A 26,654-nucleotide genomic window follows, 5' to 3' on the forward strand; every position below is an offset into this window, starting at 1 on the left:
TTCATTCACTATTTATGTAATTTCCTGATTTATGGGGTGGCCAACCTGAAATGCCTATGGGGCTGCCAACCAACACAAATTCAACTGGAAGGTTTCTGTTGTGGAAAAGGGTGGGAAATTGCATTTGTGCTATTTGTTGCTGAAATGTTTTCTTCTGATTCTGTGTTTGATGTTTCCTCTTCCAGTTCATCAGTTGGAGATGATGATTTTGTCTGCATGGAAAGTATCTTCCTAGTGTCTCCTGTATCAGCTAAGATACATGCCTCAATCACATGGCGATTGAATGTTTCTGCTTTATCAGCATACACATGGTGTCCTGCTCCTGTAATTACCTGCAAATTTGTAAGTAAAGTGTTAAAGATTCCTATCTCCACTTAATTTGATATGCGGGAGCCACATGACACATAAAGCTTAGGGTCCAGTTAGAAGAAATGTATACATAAAATGACCTTTTAGAGTGGTCACTGTATGTACCCTTTCTTTTACGATAAATAATTATGTATTTTGCGTACAGAGCATATCATATGATTCTCAGAATAAACAGTGATTAGCTGTCTAAAAAGCATCTATAACAAACATGCAGTATGCTTTTCTGTGAAACAGAAACTAAATTCAAAAATATTATTTAGGTGAATTTTGTGCTTCAAAGGGTTAATGAGGAGGAAAATATTAAGAGAGATATTGCACTTTTAATTTTTAATATACTCTGTGATAACCAATACAAAAAAAAAAACTAGTAATGAAACTAATAGTAATTATATGAGGCACTTTTCAAGTCAGAGAAACTTTCATTACTTTTTAATTTCTTTATTATTTTGTGTTCCATGAGTAGCTGAGCACAAATTTGTTTTTATTAACTGAGGCAGATATACCTGAACATTAACATATGAGTCAGGTCGCTTCTCAAGGATCAACTCTCCTGACGCATTGTCAACCCATGATCGTGAACCATACAGTACTGTGATAGGAATATCTTTTCGCAGGGTATCCATTCGATGAATCATAGGGTGCTTGGCCCATCCAAAACTAGCTGCCATGGCACGGAAGGCAGCTTCACCTCTGTAAACAGAAAATATTTACACAAACACAGTAATAATGTTTCGATCCACAGCAAGAGTATGCTAAAGAGCTCTTAAAATTTTCAGTTACTTGTGTCTGTTTTCACTATTTCTGCTTCCTACTCTACAGGTGCCCCTTGCTCGAGACTTTTCAAAGTATTTCCTCCAACCGTTTTATTAATTCTCCTATTTACATGTTCTTGTCTTTCAAATTCAACATCTTCCAACTGGTGTCTATGGGCTTCATCATTTCACATAACAACTGGTATGTTCTCTCAGCCTTTCCCTATGACTGTCTCCCTGCAATATTCTTTTCTATCCTTTTTATCTTCTTTTACATTAGTTCCTTCTCCATTTCACATTAAAGTCAGTTCGACCTATTCAGTCTTAAACATCTCTCCAAAAACTAATACACATGCAAGATTCACCAAAGCTTTTTTCTCTGGTCCAATACACAGCATTCTGATTTACAGATCAATATAATCCCAAATTTGCACTTTATATGTATTGTTCTTTTTCTTTCCGCATTCCCCTGTTCCATTTAATTACTTGCAACATCCTTTCTGAATCTTAGACTCGCTTCACCCTCCTTTTGTTATTCTTTCATGTAGAAAATAAAAATTGAAGCATTTAAAATTCCGAAAATATTTCATGTATTCTTTCCAGAGGCCAAATTATTAATTTTTTTGAAGAAAGCAGTCTTCTGGGATTTGGCACCGTGTATATGTGGTGTTAACCGACGTTTCGGAGGAACGTATCGCCTCCATCTTCAGGGTATAAGGAAAAATATAAGAAATCCGCAAGCAAAGAGACCGTGAGAACCGTCTGTGGTGTTAACCGACGTTTCGGAGGAACGTATCGCCTCCATCTTTAGGGTAGAAGGAAAAATGTAAGAAATCCGCAAGTGAAGAGACCGTGAGAACCGATTACCGGTTCTCACGTTCCCTTCACTTGCAGATTTCTTATATTTTTCCTTCTACCCTGAAGATGGAGGCGATACGTTCCTCCGAAACGTCGGTTACACCACATATACACGGTGCCAAATCCCAGAAGACTGCTTTCTTCATAGTCACCGCCGTGAAAACCTCAAATCTTACATATTAATTTTTTTGTCCTCAATGCATAAAGATTCAGTTCTGCTAAAAGCAACAAATCACATGTACGAGTATGTTCAGGATGAATGCACTAAAAAATAAAAATTCTAATGCTTCAAGAACTGAGAGAGGACAACTGTTACTTACGTAGGATTTTGGGCATTACATTGGAATATGTACTGAGGTATAACATTCACATCGCCAGACACAAAAGAAGAAAATTTCTTCATGATGTCTGGACGAGCTTTCTCAATCACCCACTGGCCTGCAATATCAAATGCAGAGTGATTAATTAGCAGTAAACAATCTTGCTCTGCATGTAAGATTTAATGTTCCCATCTGTTAGTTCCACATTTCTATTTTGCAATAAAAGGTTAATACACATATCAAAACCACATTGGTGGTAGCAAGATGAAAAAAATGAGAAAAAAAGTAATATTTTGTACCTTCAACAAATAAGAAATGATTACATCTGGCAGGACTCTGAACAAATAGTGAATTTTATATTTACATACTTACTGTGGAACCTATACTCCTACTAAATTAATATTTTATGAATATGTTTTTTCTTGAATAGGCATGACAAGAGTTGATCTCAAGGCATGGATGTCTGTGTGTGTCCATTCTGTGTTTGTGTAGTCCTGTGTAGGCAGCGGCCTTGTGATGGCCTGATCCCCCATCCAAGGGGTCTACCACCTGTGTACAGGATTACGAAACTGAAAAAGCAGCCAAGGTCCAACAAAGGTCTGTAGAGCCACAGACAGATAAGCATAACAAGAAACATGAAAAAAAAAAAAAGCACATAAAATGTTGCTGCAATTTACATGGAGGCTACTCAGAAATCTCTGGAAGGATGAGCTGATAATATTAAACTGTACCTAGATTATTACGATGTGAACGAAACTGAACCACTTCTGGACAGAGTCCAGTGGATTAGCTTTTGTGATGACAACGAAGCTCTGCATTCCACAAACAATTTCAAAATGAGCCGAAGAACAATTAACAGATTTTATTTGCAGCAGGATACAACATGAAAACATTTATTACACATTCAAGATTACGTTACTACATAAGAATTCAGGAAACTTCATGACCCGTTTGTTGCTTACCGAATGGTCCTGCTGCCCGCACAGCCCAGAATGGATTGAAAGGCTGTGTAACATAAACAATAGCTCTGACCCATAATGGCACGCTGTATCTCTGGGCAATATCCGCTGGCCTCTCTGGAAAGCCCCATGGATCTGCCAAGATGAGATGCTTCACCCTAGGAAATGCAATCCAGCTACATAATATGTGCACACTAACTGCAAAGGGCTGCCTTGTATCAGACAATATAACTGTAAAGACCAAAAATACTTGTTTTCAGACTAACAATGCTATTTCAACTGCAGAGGTTATTAACTTTTATCTTATTTATGGTTTATTTAATGACGCTGTCAGTAGCTCAGATAATGTAATTTCGACTGGTAGAATGATTAGTGACTAACGAATTGGAAAGGATTTGAAAGAAGGGAGTCGTAGCCTAATTTGATGTATTATCCCAGCATTTGCCTGAAAGGACTGATGAAAACCACAAAAACATTCAAGGTAGTTGGAATCCCAGCCAAAATTTGATTCTGACTCTAGAAAGAGGACATTCTAATTTCTCAGTATTTTTGGGTTTGCAGCCCTATTTTAACATGACAGCAAGAGTAATAATAGTTTTGAAAGAACAGAACACTCAATCAGCTGGATCACATGTGTGTCACATTACTGCAGTGCAATGCATAGTCAATGTACAGTTAAGCATCAAACTAATTAAGAGATAACATATTGTGATATGATGGCTGAAAGCTGGAATAGCAGGCCCAGGGAAGTCATCCACTTCTGGGCAACAACCCACATGTTACTCAACAATAAAGGAATTCTTGGAAGCAGTGTTTTCTATGCGGTCCATGCCAAAGGTATATAATGATAACACCAGCCAAGTTGACTGTCGTGAATCGTGGCTCAGAAGTCTTGAGTTGCAAGTTGGAAATCGACAGGCGGAGCTTGCAGTTACCAGTCCAGTCTTGAGCTGCACTGTTAGATGCCACTACCAAGCAGTGGCTAGTGAAGACAATCCAAACCTTACTATAGGATTCTGACGATGGTGTATAACACACTGATATGTTGGGATTTTGGACTTTATCCATCATCCTGGTTTTTAAGATAACAAATAAAAACACGNACGATGGATAAAGTCCAAAATCCCAACATATCAATCCAAACCTTGCATCTAGTCACTAACATGTGACCATATACTCAACTGGAAATGAAGTGATAATTGTCTATTTCAGGAAACTAATCCCAGGGGAGAAAGAGCAAAACCATAGGAAAACCCAGGGTATGTGGCATTTTAACAAACTCACACAATTTCAATATTATTGTTTATCCTCTGTCTATATCCAGTTGTTACAAATCTGAAATTAAACTGGATGTTTATCTTTGGAGATGAGTAAGCTGAATGAAAATGTCTTTAAAAATGGCAAACTGGTTCATTTTCATCACCAATCAAAAGGATAAGAGGCCAGAGTCCTACAAGCAAGTAATTTGAAAGCAAAGTCCGCTGCTAGACAACAGAATGTTATCAGCAACCTAACTTGTTAAAGTTAAACCTTATCAGTTACGGTAAACTGTTTCAGTAATCAGAAGAAACAGTTAGACAATGAAATGTTCTGATGTTTAATTAACACTGGTCAGACTGTGTAGCATCAAATAGTGGGAACATCAGTTAGTAAGAAATAGGAAAAGATGTGGCAGGAAGCAGATGTGGGCTAATTTAAAGTAATATTCTGACATTTGCCTGGAGGGACTCAGAATAATACAGGAAGAAAACCTCAACCAGAATAGACAGCTACTGCACTGACATGTGAACCTGGGACATGCTAAATAATACCGGGTGCAATGTATTTCATCATCAGACAAACAGCTTCTAACACCTCAGAAATATTACACAGCTTAACATTTATTATGATTTCCATAGTACAGACATGTGAAACTACTATTATTCTTAAAGAAAAACTTAAATAAGCTTAACATTTTCTATAAAAATATGCCTACTTGAAGATTTATAGAATGAATGTGTAGAACAGTTTTAACATAAAGGTAATGCTATCCCTGTAACAGGCTGTGGAGGCCCATAGGGTTGTGAGACGTTGAGGCTCCCACATTTTTTTCTAGACAATCGGCTCACAGATGGCGGTAAGGTCGTCAGCCTTACACGCCAGCCACCCTCTACTCCCAGGAAGATCCCTGGTACTCATTTCTGTTAGAGGCTGAGTGAACCCCAGGGTCATAGTGCGGCTGGAAGGATTAGGTCAATTGACGACATATCAAGTGAAAATACTTTCTTAAGTGCCTGGATTTAGACTCACATTCTCCAAAAATATTTTAAAACTCCATTAGAGACGTCCACTATTTAAATATCTAACTATAACATTCATCCCTGTAATTCAATTAGATTGCAAAGTATAATAAAGTATCACACACATACACACACACAACAAAATGATGCACACGGACATTACATGCGGTGTACCACCAACCATCCAGCCACCCATTCTTCCATACTCACAGATTTTAATTATATTAATATTCTCAGCTCCACAATTGGATATGATCATTATCTTTTGACACATAATGTACTTTGGTGTTTAAAATCCCTATCAGTTCCATTACCATGGGGCATCAGATAATTCCAGAATGTTGGATGTACCTGTCAGGATAATGGATGGCATACGACGAAGCAAGGAAACCTCCTAAACTATGCCCTAGTAATATTATCTTGTCCAACTGGATCTCCCGTCTCCATTCCTCTATAGAATTCACTAACTGTCGTTCTGCAACCAAGGCATCGTGACTAAATGTTGGTCGTGAGCTGCGTCCAAAACCTGCAGAATAAAACAACTTACTTTCATTCTTATTTCTGATCGTATTAAAATGTCATCAGATATCTGTAATGTATGTCCTTCTTGTAAGATTTGAGGCTTTCACGGCGGTGACTATGAAGAAAGCAGTCTTCTGGGATTTGGCACCGTGTATATGTGGTGTTAACCGACGTTTCGGAGGAACGTATCGCCTCCATCTTCAGGGTAGAAGAAAAANGAAAAATTCCCTCTTTTTACAGAACCTGAAAAGTGTTCTTTATAGAAAAGATCTAAACAAAACTGAAATGAAGCTCTGCTTTCCATAAAAATGGAATTCTTTTAACACTGAATAATTATTGGTCACCTAGGCAAGGTCATGCACCAGGAAATTAGTTTGTATCTGTTTGTTTTGAGGTGACTGCACGAGTAATATTACGATCATCCATATTTAACTGCTGAACAAACAAATTTTTGTTTTGCAATATGTTGCTATGACTCTGAAATCTGCATGAATTTGTTTTGCAGCTATGACTTTGACAACACAAGAACAACATAAGTGAGTTGGCAGGCAATTACCGAGAATATCAATTGCATATACAGGTCTTGTGGCAGCAAATGAATCAAGATTGAGGCACCAGAGGGCAACACCTGAGCCCAAACCATGAAGAAGTAATATAGGCGTTTTGGTAGACTCCTGGTTCAGAGAGATGGTCCAGATCTTGTCAGCAGGACCCACCAAAGGTCCAATGTCTACGTACCACCCTCGATATGCAGACTTTAAACCTAAAATACCAACAAACTAGTATAAGTTTGCAACATAAAGTATGGAACATCTCAATACTGCCTCTTGGTGAAATACACTGCAGGTACTTTAACATTTACTGTATCCCTAAATGAAATGTCACTTTATCTTTGAATAGCTGTGGTACATAAATTGTTTCAGTCCATGTTTACTTTAAACTAAAAACAAGGTAACATTAAAAAAAAGAGCTATCCCTGTAACAGGCCATGAAGACCCATAGGGTTGTGAGACATCCAGGCTCTCACATTTTCTGTAGACAACTGGCTCACAGAAGGCAGTAAGGCTGTCAGTCTTATGTGCTGGACGCCCTTTACCCCCCGAGACGATTCCTGGTACTTATTTCTGTTAGAGGCCGAGTTGACCCAGGGCACAGTGTGGCTGGAAGGATTAGGTCAATTGAAAAAATCCACCTCACTGGGACTCAAACCTGTGACCTTCCAGCTTGCAGCATAGTGCCTCAACCAACTATGCTACCACGTGTCCCCCAATATGGTAACATGACTAATATAAAGGGATCAGTAAAGGATGGTATCAAAATGTTTACTGAAGGGTTTAAGAACTGATTTTCTTATCATCCTATATCATGATGTCTTACTGACCAACAAATCTTGATTACGTTTGGTACAAATTTTTTTATCATCCTGTATCATGATGTCTTACTGACCAACAAATCTTGATTACTTTTGGTACAAATTTTCTTATCATCCTGCATCATGATGTCTTACTGACCAACAAATCTTGATTACTTTTGGTACTAATTTTCTTATTATCCTGTATCATGATGTCTTACTGACCAACAAATCTTGATTACTTTTGGTACAAATTTTCTTATATCCTGTCCAGACAAAGTTCCCGTTATTTGTATTAATCTTGTAGTTCCAGTATAATATTCCAAACACTCAGAATATTTTAGCTGTTAAATATATAAACGAAATAGCATCAAATGGGATGAAAGGAAAAAAATCAGTGGTATATGTAAGGCTGTGGAAGGAAGCAGGCAGAGGCAATCTGAAGGCAAGCTGATGATTCTACCATTTCCCAATTCTTCATTCTGAAATTTGCACATTATCACTGATACTATATAATCTCAGATAACAACATATCATTAAACAGATGAAAAATGGAGACACATTTTCCAAACTCTCCTATTGTTCTTGTCCTAAGCACCATTCTATTTGTTTCCTTTTCAAACATATAGTTATCAGCAACAGAATAAACCAGCTGAAATACTGCTTTTATCAGAATATTTTGTCTGTGACCATACAGTCTAATAATGAAACTAGAACACTTCCAAATAAATCCTTAAGTATTTTCTTTTATGGAAATTAAAGTAAAAACAAACAAGAACATTGCGATATTATCTGTCTCTGGTTCAGGCGAAGTTTTAACATAAACAGACTGATAAGTCTTTAAGGAATATATAGCCTATAAGAATCTGGCAATGTTAAGTATTTGTATTTGTACGACATCATTATCTAGCTTATCATAAAACAGACCGCAACACTGATGCTTTGTTCATTTGTCTATATACTATGATAGTCATAAAACAAAGATACCCTGGAAGTACTGTTAATGTGCTCATTTGTTTTCAAATTAATGCAGCCTATTTATGATTCTAGTAGAGTATTATGAATTATGAAACAGAAGAAGCATGTGTGTGCATGTGGTATGGAGGGGGGGACAATTCCCAATATTTGCCAATTGCTGACAAGCTGTCTTAGTGGGTCAAGGACACCAGTAGGAAAATGGATGCCATCACTAGGCTTCTCTGTGGAGGATACTGACAAATCTTTCTGGTAGTTTTGTAATGATAAATACATTATTCATCCCAGCTTCTCGTATCTTCTATGACAACTGTAAAAAATATTCTTTCTCGTTAAATGTTACTTACATGACAGGATCTTTTTTTCAGCTGCTCGAAGCATTGTAACAGAAGTTGGTGACCACTGCAGCCAACCTCGAAACCAACTGCTGTTAAAGAAAGTCTGATCAGTAATTAAACAATGAATTGATATCACCAAGATATTATGTAACACCATTATTTTTGTCAGATATATTACCTTTTCCTAATTCTGTGAATGAATTTACAGAAGCCGCATACTTCATCTTCTTTAGTATGCACTATTGTAACCACTGTAATTTATACTTTCCATTTGACTAACATAAAATTCAAAATTATTTTTAATATTAATATCTTAGAAGACATGAGAAAGATTGATAGACACAAATTTTCTGAATGTAACTCACTGATGTTAAAAGTTTTTTTTTTATGCATATATTTTTAAAAGTAATCAAAGTGTATAATTTGTTGTGTCAATACTTTTTACACAATTTACCTTTCTTTACTCTCTTCAGACACTGTTTCCATTTTTCTTACAGATGTACAGCAACTGCTACTCATTTCAGATATGCACTATACGTGTAACACAATGCCATAAGCTTAAAAAAAGCGAACTTCATCAATACATGCAACCAAACGCTTCCACTGAGAAACAATGACCATGAAATTTAAAGTCATGCTTCAAGAGGTACAATCTTTACGATATGACGCAATTTTTATTACCTGTGACTTTCCACAAGTTCGTTATCTGCCATTGGAAGGTAACATCAGTCACCGCGTCCCCAAACAATTCCAGTTCTCACCCCGTTACCATTAACAAGTGCCAATACCCAGCTCTTTGACGTCTTTGACAGACACTGATCTTGAGCGTGTCATATAGAACTGGACTATTGGACCTATTGACCTGACTGACATGCTACTGTAGTAGTAGGTTAGTATTTCCGTATACACAAAGATCAGCGGCTTACTGTGTGCGAAATTAATACGTCAGTGCCCCTGAATCCATATTACACAATCTTCTGCAATCTAGCTGACCTTCAATTTCTTGCAATTCATTTTTCAGAAACCATCATAAATTCTTGACGCCTGGAAATTATCGAGGAATTTAAGATGATATAGTAAATTTGCTGCTAAGAAGGGAATATTCCTTTCGGGATATATATTGGCATGCCTGTTAAGTGCGGTCAAATTCCCGCGCTTATTGTCGGAAGCCAGGTGTTTTGAGTGTATTAGAATTTAAACCGTGTAACTAAAAATTTCTAAATATTACTTGAGTAGTAGAAATTGGAGGTAATTAATAAAACAATAGCCCAACATGGTGCATGTTATAATTTTTTTTTGGAGAGACAGAGAAAGTTCTGGTTGTTCGTAATGTAGCATCGTTGATATGCGGTGCGATATAGGTTACAGGGTCATTTTTCGTTTCATACTAGGAACATCATTAGGTAACAATTTACCAGGGAACCCGTGCACCTCCATGCACGTGAGTATTCACATGAGGTCATAATTTTCCGGCCATATCCAAATTAACATGACGTCCAGGGCTTTGATTTCGCGCCATATTTCCTGTCATTTGTTGCACCTCGTAAATTTTCTTGCAGCGTCGTTAATTGCAGCAGCGGTTTGAGTGTCAGCTCTCCAGTTGTGAAAGTTTCTTCTTACAGTACATATGCTAGGCGTGAAGGTGTATGTCTTGATATTTTTAGGGCTTCAGATATGTGCTGTCACCATGATGACCCCATAGAATTGTCAACCCTTATCCAAGGATAGGTACTTATTTTCAATCCATGAAATTTCATTGCTATTTCTATCGATAGTTTTCTCCAGGTTTTGAAATCTGACATGTCTGATGTTGCAAACATAACTTTTTTGTTATGTGTATAGTAGATGCCTTCTTGGTTGCCTGTAGGAATATGCAAGATATTTGTGGGAATTTACGTTTTTGATCCTTAGCCAGAATAGCTCAGTTGTTGCAGTTGGGTAAGCAAGGTTCGACCCTGAACAAAATCCCTCATATTTGCAACCATAAGAACTCTGTGCTGTGCAATTGCACACCTTGCTATTCCACACACATTGGCCAGCCATATTATCAATACAGTTTCATTGTAACACATTAAAATTCATAACAAACACAGACCTCATACATACTGCCACACTTACAGCATGCAAGCCTCAACAACGTATAAGAACCCTTTAAAATCCAGTAATGCTATTACTGTTTGAATTGAGATAACCTATTTAGTGAAGTGGCTAAGCACAGGGCATAAGATCAGGGATGGATTCCTAATGGTGTCAGGGACTTTTCCTCCTTTCCACTACATTAGAATGGCTCCGCAGCCTTCTCTACAGTTGGAACTTCTGTTCTCCCAGGTAAAGGACCAGGAGCAAGAAGCTTAACATTTTCTTCCCAGTCTGAATGTCTAGGATGTTGGGACTTTGTGTTAGTTCCAGAGTTATGCTTAGTTACAGAGGCTGCTTTATCTTTGTAGTATGTCACTTGTGCCAACAAATGCATTGGAACTAGACCAATGTAGTTAGAAAAGCACAGTCTGCATATCTTCTCTTTTTTTTTTAGAACATAACCAGTCATGTCCAGTCCATCACGGTCATCACGCCATGAGGAAGAAGGTAGCCGCACACCTGTTCGAGAAGAAAGTGGAAGGCATACTCCACGACGTAGTGCCCGCACACCAACTCGAATTGAAAATGGAACAGCTACTCCAAGTCGACAAGGAACCCCTGGGAGGAGGACACCAGGATCTAGAGATGTGTGTGACTTATTATTTTACTGTTTACAGATGTATGTATTGACTAGTTATGCAGTTGTTCAGAATATATCTTCATCTTATGGGGAACCCCCATGCTCATCACCATCATTACAGAGGCCATTTACGGCTTGTATACTATGCCAGTTTACTATGTTTATAATGAAGTATAGTTTGGTTTAGTTTATTGTAAAATTCCATCGGTCCAATCTAGGCTACAAATACGCCTGACGAATATAGAGCCAAACTGTAAACCAAACTGTTTATCTTCCTACTTTAACATTAAACATAACAGCATCTTAAATTCAATATTGTAAAAAAATCATCATACCAAAAGGTAGATGATAACATGTTTATGTCAAAATAAATCACCTATGATACATAAAATCTTAAAAATTCACATTAAAATTAGTAATTACTATTAAAAAAAACATTCAGTGAATAGAAAGAATTCAATAGAAGGTAATTTTTTAGAGTATTTTTAAATTGATTCTTATTATCAGACACTTTTTTATGCAAGGAGGTAAGTGATTAAATGCCCCTATACCCATATAATAAACACCATTTTTATAGATAGAAGGGTAAAAATTATTTTTACCTCTGGTGTTGATATCATATAACTCTGAATTTGTTTTAAATAAGGAGATATTATCAATTACAAAAATTAGTAATGAAAATATATACTGAGAATAAAACAGTAATATATCTAGTTTCTTTCTTCTATAGTAGATAACATTAGGTGGTTTTTAGAGATGAATTTAAAATAAGGGGAGGGTGGGATGAAATTCATGCCTCAGTTTATTATCCACATGAGTGTAACAAATCAACCCATGGAATGCAAACGCTATACTGGATTGTCAGTAGTGCTTAGAATGTGACAGCTGGTTCATATGTATGAATTGGCATTTGTATGACGAAAGTACTAAAATATTAAGGCAGGTAGTAACATATTTTATTTGTAGGGACATGTTGAAGTCAAATGAGGGGAACTTCCCCCTGAATATAGTCCTTATGCCTATGTTTGTTTGGTCCCAATATTGTAACATTTTCCTTCTGCTGAATACAGAGACAAGATGAACCAGTGGCCACTCCAGTGAGGCGAACTGCAGGCAGGCCTGAAATAGCTGCAACACCTTCTCGGCCTCTGATCACTCCCTCCAAGCGATCTCGATCTGACACGCCTACTACTACCCCTCTTCGGTGGGGAGCTCAGCAGCGAACAAGGCCACAGCAAAATGTCGTTGTAGATACTTCAGACCAGCTGTCATTTTCTGCAACTTCACCTGCAGTCAACTTGAACCCTACCAGTCCACTTGCTGTAGGTGAGCTCAGAAACTGCAGGTATCTTTTACCACTGGATATGAATACTTGTAGGGAAGTATTTGCTTTTTCTCACATCTGAATCTTATGTGTTCAGAATTTGTTAAGCAGTTTTGCAAATTTATAATGTTTATAGAATATTTACAATTAAAATGAAGAGGTAGACATTGCAAACGTATTAAAAGAATGAGTTTTGTTAATTACCATTTGTTATTTTCTTTGAAACAGGTATGAGTGAGATTGATTTGAGTTCACCACTCAACTATGGGACACCTGGTTCATTGTCTTCAGTTCGAACGCCTCACTCAGGCATCAGAGGGACTCCAATTCGTATGCGACCAGACATAAGAACTGATAGGCGCATTCGACAAGTGAACGTGAACTCAGACCCAGTATGTGTACTTGTAACTAATAACTGATAATAATAATATCTGAACAGAATTCAAGCTGAGAGACATGCTATGTTATCTGGTGGTAGGGTAGAAAGTGAAATGCATGTACACTTAACCCTAGAGGATCGTGACTAATTTGGTGCATAATGTTCCCTTCATCCAGTTGAATGAAAAGAATTTAAAATATGAGAGAGTTTTTTTTTATTATTTTATATTATGTGAGTTCAAACTCCAGATGATAGTAGTACTGGAATCCTTTCTGTTGAAAGGCAGCTTGATTTTTTTCACATGCTTATATATATTTGTTTTGTAAGGATTTATGATGATTGATGTATTGTTTGACTGTGATAGCTGCAGAGAACACTGTACCAAGACATGAAGAAAGCAGTCTTCTGGGATGTGGCGCCATGTAGATGTGTTAACTCACGTTTCGGAGCAAGCAGATTGCTTGCACCTGCTCTCACTGTTTCTTCGCTTGTGGTTTTTCGTATTTTTCCTTCTACCCTGAAGATGGAGGCGATACGTTCCTCTGAAACGTCAGTTAACACCACAGCTACATGGTGCCACATCCCACAAGACTGCTTTCTTCATAGTCACCGCAGTGAAAACCTCAAATCATACATGTACCAGGATATGTTTTATCACATTGCAAAATTTGTGTGGAAACATTATTTTTTTTTACTGAGCCATTGATTAAAAATGCTAAATTTTTAATCGTTTTTTGATTTCCATCCCTGCTCTTGAAGCATTTAAAATCTGTTTAAAATTTTTTGAAATGTGTTTCTGATTGTCATGGAGAACAGTGTCAGTTAATTTAACATTCTGATGTAATACAGGTTGAATCACTGGAGGCTGACCCCAGTGGTGTGGGAGCATCATCAGAAACTGATCAGGCACCCCAGCTGGTGGTGTGGGGGACCAGTGTGGTAGTGAGCCAGTGTAAGGAGAAGTTCAAAAAGTTTGTACTGCAGTTTGTGGACCCTAATGCAGAAGAGGATGAGCGTATGGAGGACATGAACATAAATGAACCCCTGTACCTACAGAAGCTGCACGAGGTATGCATTTGGGAAATGAGCTCTGAGCCCTCTGGTGCCATTTTAAAGAAACATTTATAAAATAACAAGCTTGTTCTGAAACTGTTGTTTGGTTATTAATATCATTCTTTCCTCTCTGTGTACTTCTCCTGTGTGGCTTCACAAGAGGATTTCCAAGTAAAGTTTTTTTTTGTTTCTATGTGTATGCTACATGTCACGTGCATTTCATCGTTTTTTGGTTGCTTGGAAGCCAGCGACTAACTGCTTGAGCTATGGCGTGGACTTACCCTCGTTACTTCCTCTGTGATGAATTATCATGAAGACTGAGTTTGCCCTTAGCAAAGGCTCGTTTGAGATGTACTGCAATAATGGCTGTGGTTTTAGTTTGTTTATTTTGTACCGTTCGTTTTTCCGATAGATCCATACTTTGGAGGAACCATTTCTGAATGTGAATTGTGCACACTTGGAGGCATATGATCCTCACTTGTATTGCCAGCTGGTTTCCTATCCACAAGAAGTGATTCCAACATTTGACATGGCAGTTAATGAGATGTTTTTTGAACGCTATCCTGCTGCCGTTCTTGACCATCAGATTCAGGTGCGACCATTTAATGTCCAGAAAACCAAGAATATGAGGTCACTGAATCCCGAAGGTGAGTTTGTCATGCATGTTTCAGAATAAATCAGATTGTTCATGTTGGATTCGAGGTTCTCACAGTAACTATGAAGAGTACAAACTTGAGTTGTGTAGCTGTGTAGTTTTGTAGAAGTCCATTGACTCCTTATTGTTTGTTTCTTGCTTGGAATACTCTTCAGTTCTGAAGATGGAAGCACCACATACCTCCGAAACGTCGGTAGACATTTGCTAAACTATGTGACATTACACAACTAAGATCATACTGTTCAGACTGTTTTTGTCTAATGCTCTAGTGCTGAGGTCCCAGCATGATGAAGGGTAGATGATACTAAAAGAATCGTTAATTTTCAGTTCTTATTGCAGTGACTGAATAATGCTATCCTATGCAGTGTAACCCTTTATAATGTGGTAGAAGTTGGACCCTGTTTGAGGTCTTCACAGTAGTGATTATAAAATGAAATTGTTTGCAAATGCAAAAATAAATAAATAAATTGTAATTGCAGTTGTAAGACTTTGTCACCATGGCTTGGAGTGTATGCAGGTTGTAGGTAGAACAGATGAACCTCAGATGTGAAAGTCGCTGCAGATATACTTAATAAGCAATCACAGATAGCTGGGAAGTAGTTGCCAAGTCGTTTGGGTTTCATGCTGTGGTTAATGCTCTCTTACCCTTAAAAATTGGGGTGCTGTGTAATGTTATGTAGAGCTTCAGACCTGTGGGCTCATGCAAATGCAAGAATGAAATTTCAGGTTCCATAGAAGCTAGGTAATTTCTTGACCAGCGGGACAACTATTAGAATATAAGAAAGACCGCTCCATAAACCATTCCATAATTTTGGGAGCCATGATGTGGTTGGTAGAGTGATTGCCTATGTAGAAGACCAGGGGTGCAACTCCTGACAGCGGTGTGGAGTATTTTATTTACTTTCATGTTCAGTCGCTTTTGGGTTCATCCGGCGTCCTAGCCAGTGGAAACTGATGTAGCAGTAATGCTCTAAGCTTGTATCGGAGAGATGCCTCATTCATATCTTGAATAATGAATTAGTTGTCATGCACAAAATAATGTAGCTTTGTAGTTCTTGTGAAGGATCTTAATTAGTGAACAATGGTTTGTATTTTTGGCAGATATCGATCAGCTGATTACAATTGCTGGCATGGTGATTCGAACATCAAACATTATGCCCGAGATGCGGGAGGCTTTCTTCAAGTGCATTGTTTGTGCATACACAACTGCTGTTGAGATAGATCGAGGGCGTATTGCTGAGCCTACACTGTGTACCAACTGCAACACCAATCACTGCTTCAGCCTTATCCACAATCGCTCACAGTTTACTGATAAACAGATGGTGAAACTTCAAGAATCACCTGGTAAGTGCAAATACAAAATGTGTAAGAAAAGTAAGAAATTCTGAAAGGTGTTGTTTAGTAAATGAAGGGGTAGGTATTAGTGTGGGTCCTAGGGAAATGCATTGGGATGGAAACGGTAAGTAAGTGAAGATTAATGTATTCTAGGATGTGGATGCTATGTAGTTTGGTAAGTATATACCAGTGTTTCAGAGGTACCTTTTCCCTCCATCATCATGATAAAAGAATAAGCTGAGATAATGATAGAAGGAAGGGACAACAAGGGCTGAAAGCAGACCAGTAGCAGTGATATAGAACGAATAGGATCATGGGCCCTGAAATGGGCCAGATTGGTAGATAGAGAAATTAAAAGATGAAATACAACGAAGGGAAGAAAGTAGAGACTTCAGTATAATATAAAATAAAAATAAGCCACTGGTAATCTAATAAGATAAAGATTCCACAAAGAATGAAATAAAGACTGAAAATAAGAGTGTAAAAGGAGGTGAGTAGACAAAACAAAATTAAAACAAGATACAAATAAAAGGAAGTAAACTAAAATGTAATAAGGATAAGATGAAATAAAATAATATGCATAAAATTATATGAAAGTAAAAGTGAATAGAAACAGAAGGAAAATGAAAGACAGCATTGAGATGGTCTGTGTCCAAGCCCTTGCTGTTAGGTTTTTTGGCGATTAACTTTTGTTTCCATATCTTGAACCACTGAATATGCTGTTGACTGTGATGAGTGTTCAGTTACTTCTCTGAGCAACATTTAAAACATCGTCAGGTAAATGATTTCAGTCTAAGCAGTATGTGGGCTATGACTGAAAATACAATTGTAGGCAGACTTGTTTGTCTTGTTACAGATGATATGCCTGCTGGTCAGACTCCTCACACTGTGGTTCTGTTTGCTCATAATGACCTGGTAGACACTGTGCAGGCAGGTGATCGAGTGACTGTGACCGGAATCTACAGGGCAATACCCACGCAGGTGAATCCTCGCATGCGGAACGTTCGAGCTGTCTATAAAACGCACATCGATGTAGTGCACTTCCGCAAAGCTGATACAAAGCGTCTGTATGATCAGGAGGAGGGGTAAGTGTGGGAGGATCAAAGTGTTCAACTGATGTGTATTTTGGATGAGTTTATTGCATCATTCGTGTTAAGTAAACATGTTTTTGGAAGCTGGCTTTTCCCCTGTCTGACAAAAGCAGGAAACCCACATTGTTTGGTCCATGAAGAACGCTGCCCTTCTTTTGTTTGATGATGGAAGCAGAGGCACCTTCTGAAATCTTATGTTTCTTTAATCAGAAACATGAAGATTGTGTCAGTTTAATAACACAGCTCAATCACAATCTCTATGCTGATCACCAAAATATGTTACCAAGTTATTTTATTGAATGTTACTGTCATGTATAAACTTTCACAGCAAGGATCACCTTTTCTCTCCTGAGAGGGTGAAACTGCTTCATGAACTGTCTAAAATGGAGGATATTTATGAACGTCTGGCCCGTGCTATTGCTCCGTCCATATATGAAAATGAGGACATCAAAAAGGGCATTCTTCTTCAGTTGTTTGGTGGAACCAAGAAATCCTTTACATCTTCAGGACGTGGCAATTTCAGGTATTTATTTATAGTAACACAGTATTATTTAGTTTTGTGTCATGGTTTAATTATCGTCCTTAAATAAAAGTAAAAGGTGAAGGTATCCCTGTAAGAGGCCATGAAGGCCCATAGGGTTGTGAGATGTCAAAGCTCCCACATTTTCTAGAGAGTCAGCTGACAGATGGCAGTGCTGTCAACCATATGTGCTGGCTGCCCTTTACCTCTAGGAAGATTCCTGGTCCTCTTTCTGTTAGAGGCTCAGTCAACCCCAGGGCCATAGTGCGGCTGGATGGATTGGGTCAGTTGAAAAATCCAGTGACCTCATCAGGAATCAAACCCTCAAACTTACTTCTTGTAGCGTAGTGCCTCAACCAACTACAAGAAAGAAAATCTCTTTGCTAGTTTGAGATGAAAGGAGTTGAAAATTATGTCGCCATATCTTTCATGAAATTCAAGGAGTGGAGTCCATGAGAAGCTAACTGTACCTAATCTGGTCAAATTCTGTATATTTTATGAAACTTGTTTGTCCAAGACTTTCTTTGATTAAAGACTGCGTTAGATTTATGGATACACATAGAGATAGTTTAAAAGTAGATGTTATTTGTAATCATGTTGAGTGAAGTCTTTTTGCAGGATTCATTTGTACATCTCCAGTATAGTACCTCGAAGTAGGCTGCGATTGCTTCCTTCCAGATCCTTTCCAATTCATTATTCATTAAATCATCCTCCTGTCTGATACTGTGTAGCCTGACAGCGTTGTTATGTAAGCCACAAATAAATAAAAATACAACAGAAGGACCTACTGCCATTGGGATGTAATTGCAGGGTTAAGCAGTATGCAATTTAAAGGACTCCTTGAAGTGTTAAGGACATTACAGAACATGTTCTGCTGTGTACTCAGGGCAGAGATCAACATCCTTCTGTGTGGTGACCCGGGTACCAGTAAATCACAGTTGCTGTCCTATGTATACAACCTGGTTCCGCGTAGCCAATACACATCAGGCAAGGGCTCCTCGGCAGTTGGGCTTACAGCCTATGTAACAAAGGATCCTGAAACTAGGCAACTTGTTCTGCAGATGTGAGTATATCTTTGCTTCATCCTTTATATATCTGATCTCGCATGAGACATACTGACTAGTTTTGTTGACTATTGTCTGGGCTGTTTGACAAGAATGGTACTTTGTGATGCCTCTGGTTGTGTCGTCATCCAGGTGACTGGATACGAGAATGTACTGTCACTGTCTTTGTGGTCAGTGTTGGTGCAGTGCATTCTCTGAACTGCTGGTACCTACTGTGAAACTACATGTTGTCACATTCCAGAATTGGACTACAAGAAGTATTTTTGATTGGATAAGCAAAAGCTTCTGTGGACTGTACATTGAAAGTCAATATGTATTTTGATTCCTAAAAATACTCAGACCTGTGTATGTCTTTTAGTAGTTCTGTGATATCAGAAAGCATGAAATATATCAAGAGTTCTGTCTTTTGGGCCATAACACCATTAAGTCCATAGAAAGTCAGTCAACATATTGGAGGAATTTGTTGCCCCAACCTTCAGGACTGAAGAGTAAACCAAGCAAGAAATCACTATGAAGCAGGCAGCAAGTGAACCTGGTTTCTTACTTGGCTTTCTTTTTAACTCTGAAGGTGGAGGCACCATGTTCCTGTGATATGTTATTTGACTTTCAGTGGGCTACACAGTGGTATATCCCAGAAGATACAACTGTATGTAGCGACTACTGTGAGAACCTCAAATCCTACATGAAATATGTTGACTAATGGTTGCATGATCATGGGTCGTCATCAGGGCCGCACCATAGCTCAAGCGGTTAGTCGCTGGCTTCCCACCGCGGCGGCATGGGTTCGATCCCGGGTCTGGTCAAGTAGGATTTGTGGTGGACAAAGTGGCACTGGGGCAGGTTTTCTCCAAGTACTTCAGTTTCCCCTGCCAATCTTCATTCCACCAATTGCTCCACAATCACCCTCACCTATCATCTGGGGCCAGTACAATAGGCCAGAAGTGGCCGCAGTACAAGGACTTAGTGCCACCCCACTAGCAATTAAAACAAAATTGTGGGTCGTCATTCGGTGAGAGGGTCTAATTCAGATTTTCCTCTAACTTCCTTGACTCATATGGATAATAGCATTAATTTATTCCACAGTGGTGCATTGGTACTGGCTGATAATGGCATATGTTGCATTGATGAGTTCGACAAGATGAATGATTCCACTCGCAGTGTTCTGCATGAGGTGAGTCAGCAAGTGATGACTTCCTATTCCCCATCTTTTTATCAGTGTTCTTTCTTTGTTGCTGCTGCTGATGATGATTACCACTCCAAATGTCAGAATTTCTAAGGGTATTATTTGTAGTATTGAGCCTGAATAGGTCAGTTGGTGTAGCAGCTAGGCTATGAACTAGTCAGCCTAGGGATCGGGGTTTGATTCCTGTCAGGTGCAAAGATTTTCCTTCTCTCCTTGACATCCACACTGGCTCTGGGGCCCACCCAGTCTCTATACAATTAGTACCAGGGCTTGGGCCCATCTAGCCTTTGTACAATAGGTACTGGGGCTCTTTCCCTTTGGGCAAAGCTGACTGTTCACCTCCATCTAGTGTCCAGGTTAAGAATGGTGGAGCTATACATCCACTCCCCAAATGCCTTTATGTCTCTTAGGAGCAACTGATTGAATTCTGAATTGAGGAAAACTTTAAATGCAGGAAATTTAACACTCATGTTTGTTACACACAGTCATTCATGCAGTAACAGTAGCTCCTTTTGTCTTCAGGTAATGGAGCAACAGACATTAAGCATTGCAAAAGCAGGAATCATCTGCCAGCTGAACGCTCGAACGTCAATCCTAGCAGCAGCAAACCCGAGTGAGTCCCAGTGGAATAAGAACAAGACCATTGTTGAGAACATCATGCTGCCTCACACACTCCTGTCGAGGTGGGTGGCCTGCATGTATGGATATTGGCAGCCTTTCAGGGATTATTCTAAAGACTTCATAGCTATATTATGATTTTCCTGTAGCCATTGAACATGAGGTACTGGGGTTCATCACTTTCCATTTGTGGGAGCCTTATATGTTTTCATCCTGTATATGATATTCATTCATTCATCAGTAATCTTTCAAGACGACAGGTCCACAGTCTCTTCCAAAACAGTTCCTCCACTTGATGCGATCTAGAGCTTTCTCCTTCAAATGAAAATATCCTCTTCTGTCCCCAAGGTCATCCAGCATCTTCTTACATCTTCTTCCTCGTCTTCTGGTCACTTCTATCCACCCCTCTTATCTTTCCTTCAATAACTTCTTTTAGAAGGCAGTTACCGCATAAGATATGACCAATATGATATATCCGAAATAATTAAAGTATTAATTTCTTCCAGTATCTTATCCTTGTGTCTAATTGGTTCTACCCCTCTAAAAGTCAAAGCTTTAATTATTTTTATAATTTTTATATATAATCTGTATTACTCAAATTGTTTCCTAAGTATTGTGGTTGACTTAAACACCAGCTATATACATATTGAAACAAATTTCAGCTGATTTATTGTCTGTAGTTATGACTGTTGCAGAATTTAGTTTCATGAAATGCTCATTATATATTTACTTTAACCCACACCATTTCTTTTGTTAACCTGAAAATGAATTTCTGCTGTAGTCATTGTTACTTGCATTTTTATGAAAGAAATTAATGTCCTCTGCATTTGGAAGTAGCTGGCTTCCCACATTCATTTCCATTCCTTCCTGAGTCCCATATATTCTAAGTAAACTTTAGTAATATACAAAATTCTTCAAATTCTGTCTAAATTAGGAAGAAGCAATTAAGTTCTATATTACAGTTTGAATAAATATCTTAAATTTGCCAAGAAAAATAATTTTAAAATTCATTATATGTTATGGGAATACTGCAGGTTTCTTATTTTTGCACTCTGGCAGGTTTGATCTGATCTTCCTGATGCTTGATCCTCAGAATGAACTGTATGACAGGCGACTGGCTCGCCATTTAGTGTCGCTCTACTTTCAGACCCGGGATGAAGAAGAAGGGGAACTGATGGTAAGTGAACGAGGCTCGTAGTAGTTCAGGGTTAGTGAACATGCTGATTGCCTGCTATCCTTGCTTTGTGTTCCTAATATCCTGGGGCATATATTTTACTGATCTTGTCAGGGCATCCAGGCTCTGACCTCGTTTAATTTGAGCCTCCTATCTGCTAATGCCAAGCTGAAATGCTTATCACTTTGGTCCTTTGCACTGATTTATTTTTAAGGATGGGGAGATAATTTAGATTGAAGAAGTGTAGAAGGTTATGCAAGTCTCTGACCTAACTTAACCTGACATCTCAGAGGATATCTATATGTATGTAACATGTGAATGGTTAATATAATCATTCTGCTTTTTGAAGTTTATCTCAGATTCTGATTTAATATGGCTTGTGGGGTGGCTCTTCCTTGCTTGTTCGAGCCTGTATTGGGGCTGCCATTGCTGGTTGCATAATTTTTCTGGTATCATGGACTGTAACTTTGCTAATGGATACAGTGTCCATCAGCATTAACATTGATATTCCATCTACCCTCATCAACTTTATCAGTATATCAAAAAGGAGTCTACTTTACTGGCATAAAAGTGTTCAACAATCTGCCACAAAGTATTAAAAACTTGGGCAATAATACTAAAAAGTTTAAATCAGAGTTAAAGAATTATCTACATGCTCATTCCTTCTACTCTTTAGATGAATACTTCAATGTAAATAGAGAATGATGTAAAATTAAGTTATATTAATTTTTAAGCTAAAATTTCCTGTACTTATGTATGTAACCTTTTGACTTGTTCTGTATCCAAAGGTACTAACCTACTTAGGATTTATAGAATGTAAATAAATTCAATTCAAAAGAAAACAAAATGTCTTAATAAATTAATATTATCTTCTCTTATTCTTGAACATGTGAATATATTTATTTATGAAATACCGATGTAGCCCCAGTCTTTGCAGCCCAGATTTGAGTAGTTAAACTTCATAATTTGTTCCTGTTTTCATGTAGTGTTGCTGTAAATGAGCAAGTTATATTCTTCAGAGTTGATTCTTAGACACTAATTATAATAGTTCTGGTATGTTTGACCTCAGCACCAAAATGTTCATTGTCCTGGTGGAATGATAAATGTAGCTACTGGATATTCAAAGAAAGGACTGTATTGATTATAGTTGTCCTCTAAAAGTAATAAATTGTTATTCATATGGAAATAGCTGGCTCATCAAAAATAAAAACTAGGTACTCAGTGTAAATATCTGTAAAGACCTGAACAGTGATGTATTCAAAGTAATCTTGTGGTAGGTAGCATAAATGAAGTATAATGGTACTTTGATGTATAGTGTTTATAGCCAGAAGTTCTTACTTTGAAGTCTCTAATTCTATTTTGGTGCTGCTGTTTCTTTCTGTTTAGGACATGAGTATCCTGCGAGACTATATTGCATATGCACGAGAACACATCCATCCAAAACTGAGTGAATTGGCTTCTCAGCGACTGATCCAGGCTTACGTTGACATGCGTAAAGTTGGAAGCGGACGTGGACATATCACTGCATATCCACGACAGCTTGAATCACTAATTCGTCTTTCTGAGGCTCATGCAAAACTCCGTTTCTCGAATGTGGTTCAGGTTGTTGATGTGGAGGAAGCTTGGAGGTGGGGAACTACTAACTTCCTTCATTGTAATTAGTAGAACTTGTTCCCTTACATGAACTAAGTTCTGATGAAAGGAGTAGGGATTAAGTTATAATGGGTGAATTCAAGAGTCTGAAGGGTTTATTGCTTATCAGTGAAAGGGTTAACTTTGAAATAATCCTGACAGTACATAGGGGTTTTGATGGTAAAGCTCTGCACAGTTGGTATTAAATGTTTGTATGTAGCTTTATGCTTGGGCAACTTTACTTCCAAGGAAAGAGTCCTTGGTATATTTTGCATAGGAGGCTGTGTCAGCTCTGGAGCCAGTCTGAACATTATGGTGAAGGGAAAATTATTGCTTTTATCAGGGATCAAACCCTGGTCATCCAGCACATAGCAAGTCACTTTCACATAGTTACGTCAATATGAATAACAGCAATAACTTTTCAGATCTTCATTGTATAGTTTATGCTTTAAAACAATTGCATGTTGATGGTTGATAGTACAAATATTGCATATCTGCGCCATGTCAGTTTAGAATTGCTCTTTGCCCTTAATTGGTAAATGTGGTCCAGGAGTTACTATGGAAATAGGAGAGTAAGGAGTATTGTATCGTACCTGAATGTAGTGTTGATGCATCTTTAATTCAAGATTGTTGAAGTCATACAATATTTGTGGTTTTTAAACTATCGGTGTACTTGAGGAATCAGCATAATGAAAATAGGAATTTTTAATCCTCAAGTTGAAATGTGGGACCAAAAGTCATACCTAACTCTTTGCAATATCACTGAACTACAGAGGATTAAAAAATCTATTTATTTGAAAATGAAAGTATATAAGTGTGCCATCTTTGATGCAGTTGCCTGTATTAAATGTAGTGAACTATGCAGTGACAAATAATATTACATATGTGCAGGCTTCATCGTGAAGCTCTGAAACAATCTGCTACTGACCCTCTCTCCGGAAAGATTGATGTTAGCATTCTGACCACGGGGCTGAGCAGTGCTGCCAGAAAACGCCGAGTGGAGGTGGCACAAGCCCTGAAGAAGCTGATAACCAGTAAAGAGAAAGTTCTGACACTCGGCTATCAAAAAGTTTTTGCAGAGTTTAAAGAAAGTTCTCAGTTGGTAAGTTATTCATACAGCTTTTGTTTTGTATAAAGTCTAATGCATGTGTGCTAGGTAACTCAGTTGGGACTGCCAGCCCCAGGTTCCATCCATATTTGTAATTGCTGAAGAGAGCGTGTCCCAGTATCTTATTGTAAAGTATTCAGAAGTTGAGTCGCTGTAAGTTTAATGGTTGCTATTTGAATTATTTAGATCACCCTATTATATCTAATGGGACCACCCTCAAGCCACCATGTGACTTGTAGTGGCTGCAGAGTAATGGAACCCACCCCCAGTACTGAACTGATATTGTACCTGCCCTATAAGCTCCCTCATCATAGCCATAGTTGAATTATTGGGATGCTTTATTTGCTGTTTACTTTGTAAGATTATGCTAGAGGGTGATCCTCAGAGGGGCCCTGCAATAAAAATTATAAATCATGCAATGATTAACTGATGAAAAAAATTTGGCACATTCGTACCTAGCTAGATGTGGCGGTATTTGAGTTGTAGAAGATGCTGATATTGCTTTCCCTCTGCATGGAGATGCAAGTTTTGCAGCCAGCAGAATGGGATGGATTGCAAAGTGAAGGAAGTGGTCAGTGTTGCAAAGTACACACTCTTGCCAAATATAATTTTTGTGGGTAAATTATTGTGTGATTTATGATTATTGCTTCAGGGCCGCCTTAAAGTGAATTGCCATGTCTGTTCTTACCCTTTGTTCTATTTGTCTTTCATTGACTTACCAATACAACATGTTTGTAATGCTGTTTGTGAAGTGCTTTATTATGCAGTACTATTCTATCTAATACTTAGTGTTTCTATTAGGTTGTATAATGTATCCCATGTAAATTAACCAGTTTGATAATGACTACTTCTTTGAATGTCTGAACGTCACTCAGCTGATCAAGAAATTGCCTCTTAATGGGACCTCTTAATGTTCATGACCCTCGACACAAAATCCCACTATTGGACCTATAGTCAATTCAGTCTCCTTCATATCATAGTTTTTCAAGAGCAAGTTAGTATCCTGTTATCATTGATATGGTCTCCATTATACTGTTTTCCCTTGAAGCTTTATATATGAAAGTTTTAAAATTAGTTCACCCTACTGTAAATAGTGGCATTATTTCCGATTTTGCTGAAGACTGCAGACTTGCGTTCCACATGTGATAGTATATGAACTTCTTCACTACCAGAATCTGAAGGCTCATCTGCAATGATACCAATGGGTATTTCTGTGAGATTCATCTTATCTTATTCTCCCATTTCCTTCTCAGTCTTCCAAGAAGTTTTTTAGTAAAATTCTCTATATTTGCTGTCTGTCCCATCCTAGCTACATGTTTAGCCCATTGTAGGCTCTTAGCTTCTGCTGTCCTAGTAAAACTTTATGTGTAAGTCATGAATTTCCTATTATGTAGTGTCCTTTGTTGTCCACCTACTCTTCCTGAGTCTAAATTCTCCTGAGGGCTTTTTGTCGGACTCTTATAATTCATATTTCTTCCTCAAAGTGACTGTTTAACGCTCATATTGCTCTTTAGAGGTCTGGGATGTATCCTTGATAGAAAATGCTTCAAGTCAGTAGGACATTAAGTGATAATGTGGCATTGTGTGTGTTTGCTTTGTGTTGTGTGCAGGCGCTTAATGAGTTACATTATACAGGAAATGAAATGTAAGGTCTATAGATAATCTGCTGATACATGTTATTTGTGGTATTTTTTGGTGTTAAAAAGATCTGATTTGTTTTTTTTTCAGATGATTACACGTGAAATGTTTGAAGATGCATTAAAAGATCTTCAGGATGATGGTGTTATCATTGTTATGGGAAAGAGCATGATTCGAGTGTGCTGAACAAAGTTCTTTGTGCTTGGAGGTTATACTGCACATATCGGACTGATGCTAGACGTTGAGGATCACATAGATATCATTGAGAAAAGAATCTGCTGCCTAATACTTTCCCTGTCTGCCTTTGCCATGTCTTCCTTTGTTTATGTGACTTCCTGTAGGCAGGTTGAGTCTGTTTTGAAATCAACACATTTTACTAAGAATAAATTTTCTACGGATGAATAAAAAATATTTTTTCTTTCTCTGATTACAATTATG

General features: G+C 38.0%; 2 protein-coding genes across 8 annotated transcripts; one reads left to right on the forward strand and one right to left on the reverse strand.

Annotated features, from left to right (window-relative positions):
• Window positions 1-9,786, reverse strand: LOC111873620 ((Lyso)-N-acylphosphatidylethanolamine lipase). Of its 5 annotated transcripts, none has more exons than XM_023868495.2 (8): window positions 9,650-9,786; window positions 8,733-8,812; window positions 6,616-6,822; window positions 5,889-6,063; window positions 3,262-3,416; window positions 2,300-2,417; window positions 873-1,059; window positions 1-332 (listed from the first exon to the last, which is right to left on the reverse strand). In XM_023868495.2, the coding sequence occupies exons 2-8, from the start codon at window positions 8,764-8,766 to the stop codon at window positions 81-83; spliced, it is 1,128 nt and encodes a 375-aa protein (XP_023724263.1). In that variant the 5' UTR covers window positions 8,767-8,812; window positions 9,650-9,786; the 3' UTR covers window positions 1-80. The 5 variants fall into 5 exon arrangements, with proteins under 5 accessions (XP_023724263.1, XP_023724262.1, XP_023724261.1 ...); XM_023868494.2 differs by lacking the exon at window positions 9,650-9,786 and adding an exon at window positions 9,405-9,643 and having other exon boundaries at window positions 8,733-8,809; XM_023868493.2 differs by lacking the exon at window positions 9,650-9,786 and adding an exon at window positions 9,405-9,643.
• Window positions 9,787-9,870: 84 nt separating this feature from the next.
• Window positions 9,871-26,640, forward strand: LOC111873622 (DNA replication licensing factor MCM4). Of its 3 annotated transcripts, none has more exons than XM_023868496.2 (16): window positions 9,871-9,971; window positions 11,257-11,449; window positions 12,513-12,768; window positions 12,995-13,158; window positions 13,995-14,213; window positions 14,611-14,845; window positions 15,955-16,197; window positions 17,045-17,273; window positions 17,608-17,802; window positions 18,686-18,862; window positions 19,947-20,034; window positions 20,569-20,729; window positions 21,724-21,841; window positions 23,225-23,466; window positions 24,362-24,572; window positions 26,307-26,640. In XM_023868496.2, exons 2-16 carry the CDS (start codon window positions 11,270-11,272, stop codon window positions 26,400-26,402), a joined length of 2,814 nt encoding a protein of 937 aa, XP_023724264.1. In that variant the 5' UTR covers window positions 9,871-9,971; window positions 11,257-11,269; the 3' UTR covers window positions 26,403-26,640. The 3 variants fall into 3 exon arrangements, with proteins under 3 accessions (XP_023724264.1, XP_023724265.1, XP_023724266.1); XM_023868497.2 differs by lacking the exon at window positions 9,871-9,971 and adding an exon at window positions 10,071-10,164; XM_023868498.2 differs by lacking the exon at window positions 9,871-9,971 and adding an exon at window positions 10,313-10,451.
• Window positions 26,641-26,654: the final 14 nt, after the last annotated feature.

This window comes from Cryptotermes secundus, unplaced genomic scaffold, assembly GCF_002891405.2.
Source record: "Cryptotermes secundus unplaced genomic scaffold, Csec_1.0 scaffold644, whole genome shotgun sequence".
Taxonomy (NCBI): domain Eukaryota; kingdom Metazoa; phylum Arthropoda; class Insecta; order Blattodea; family Kalotermitidae; genus Cryptotermes; species Cryptotermes secundus.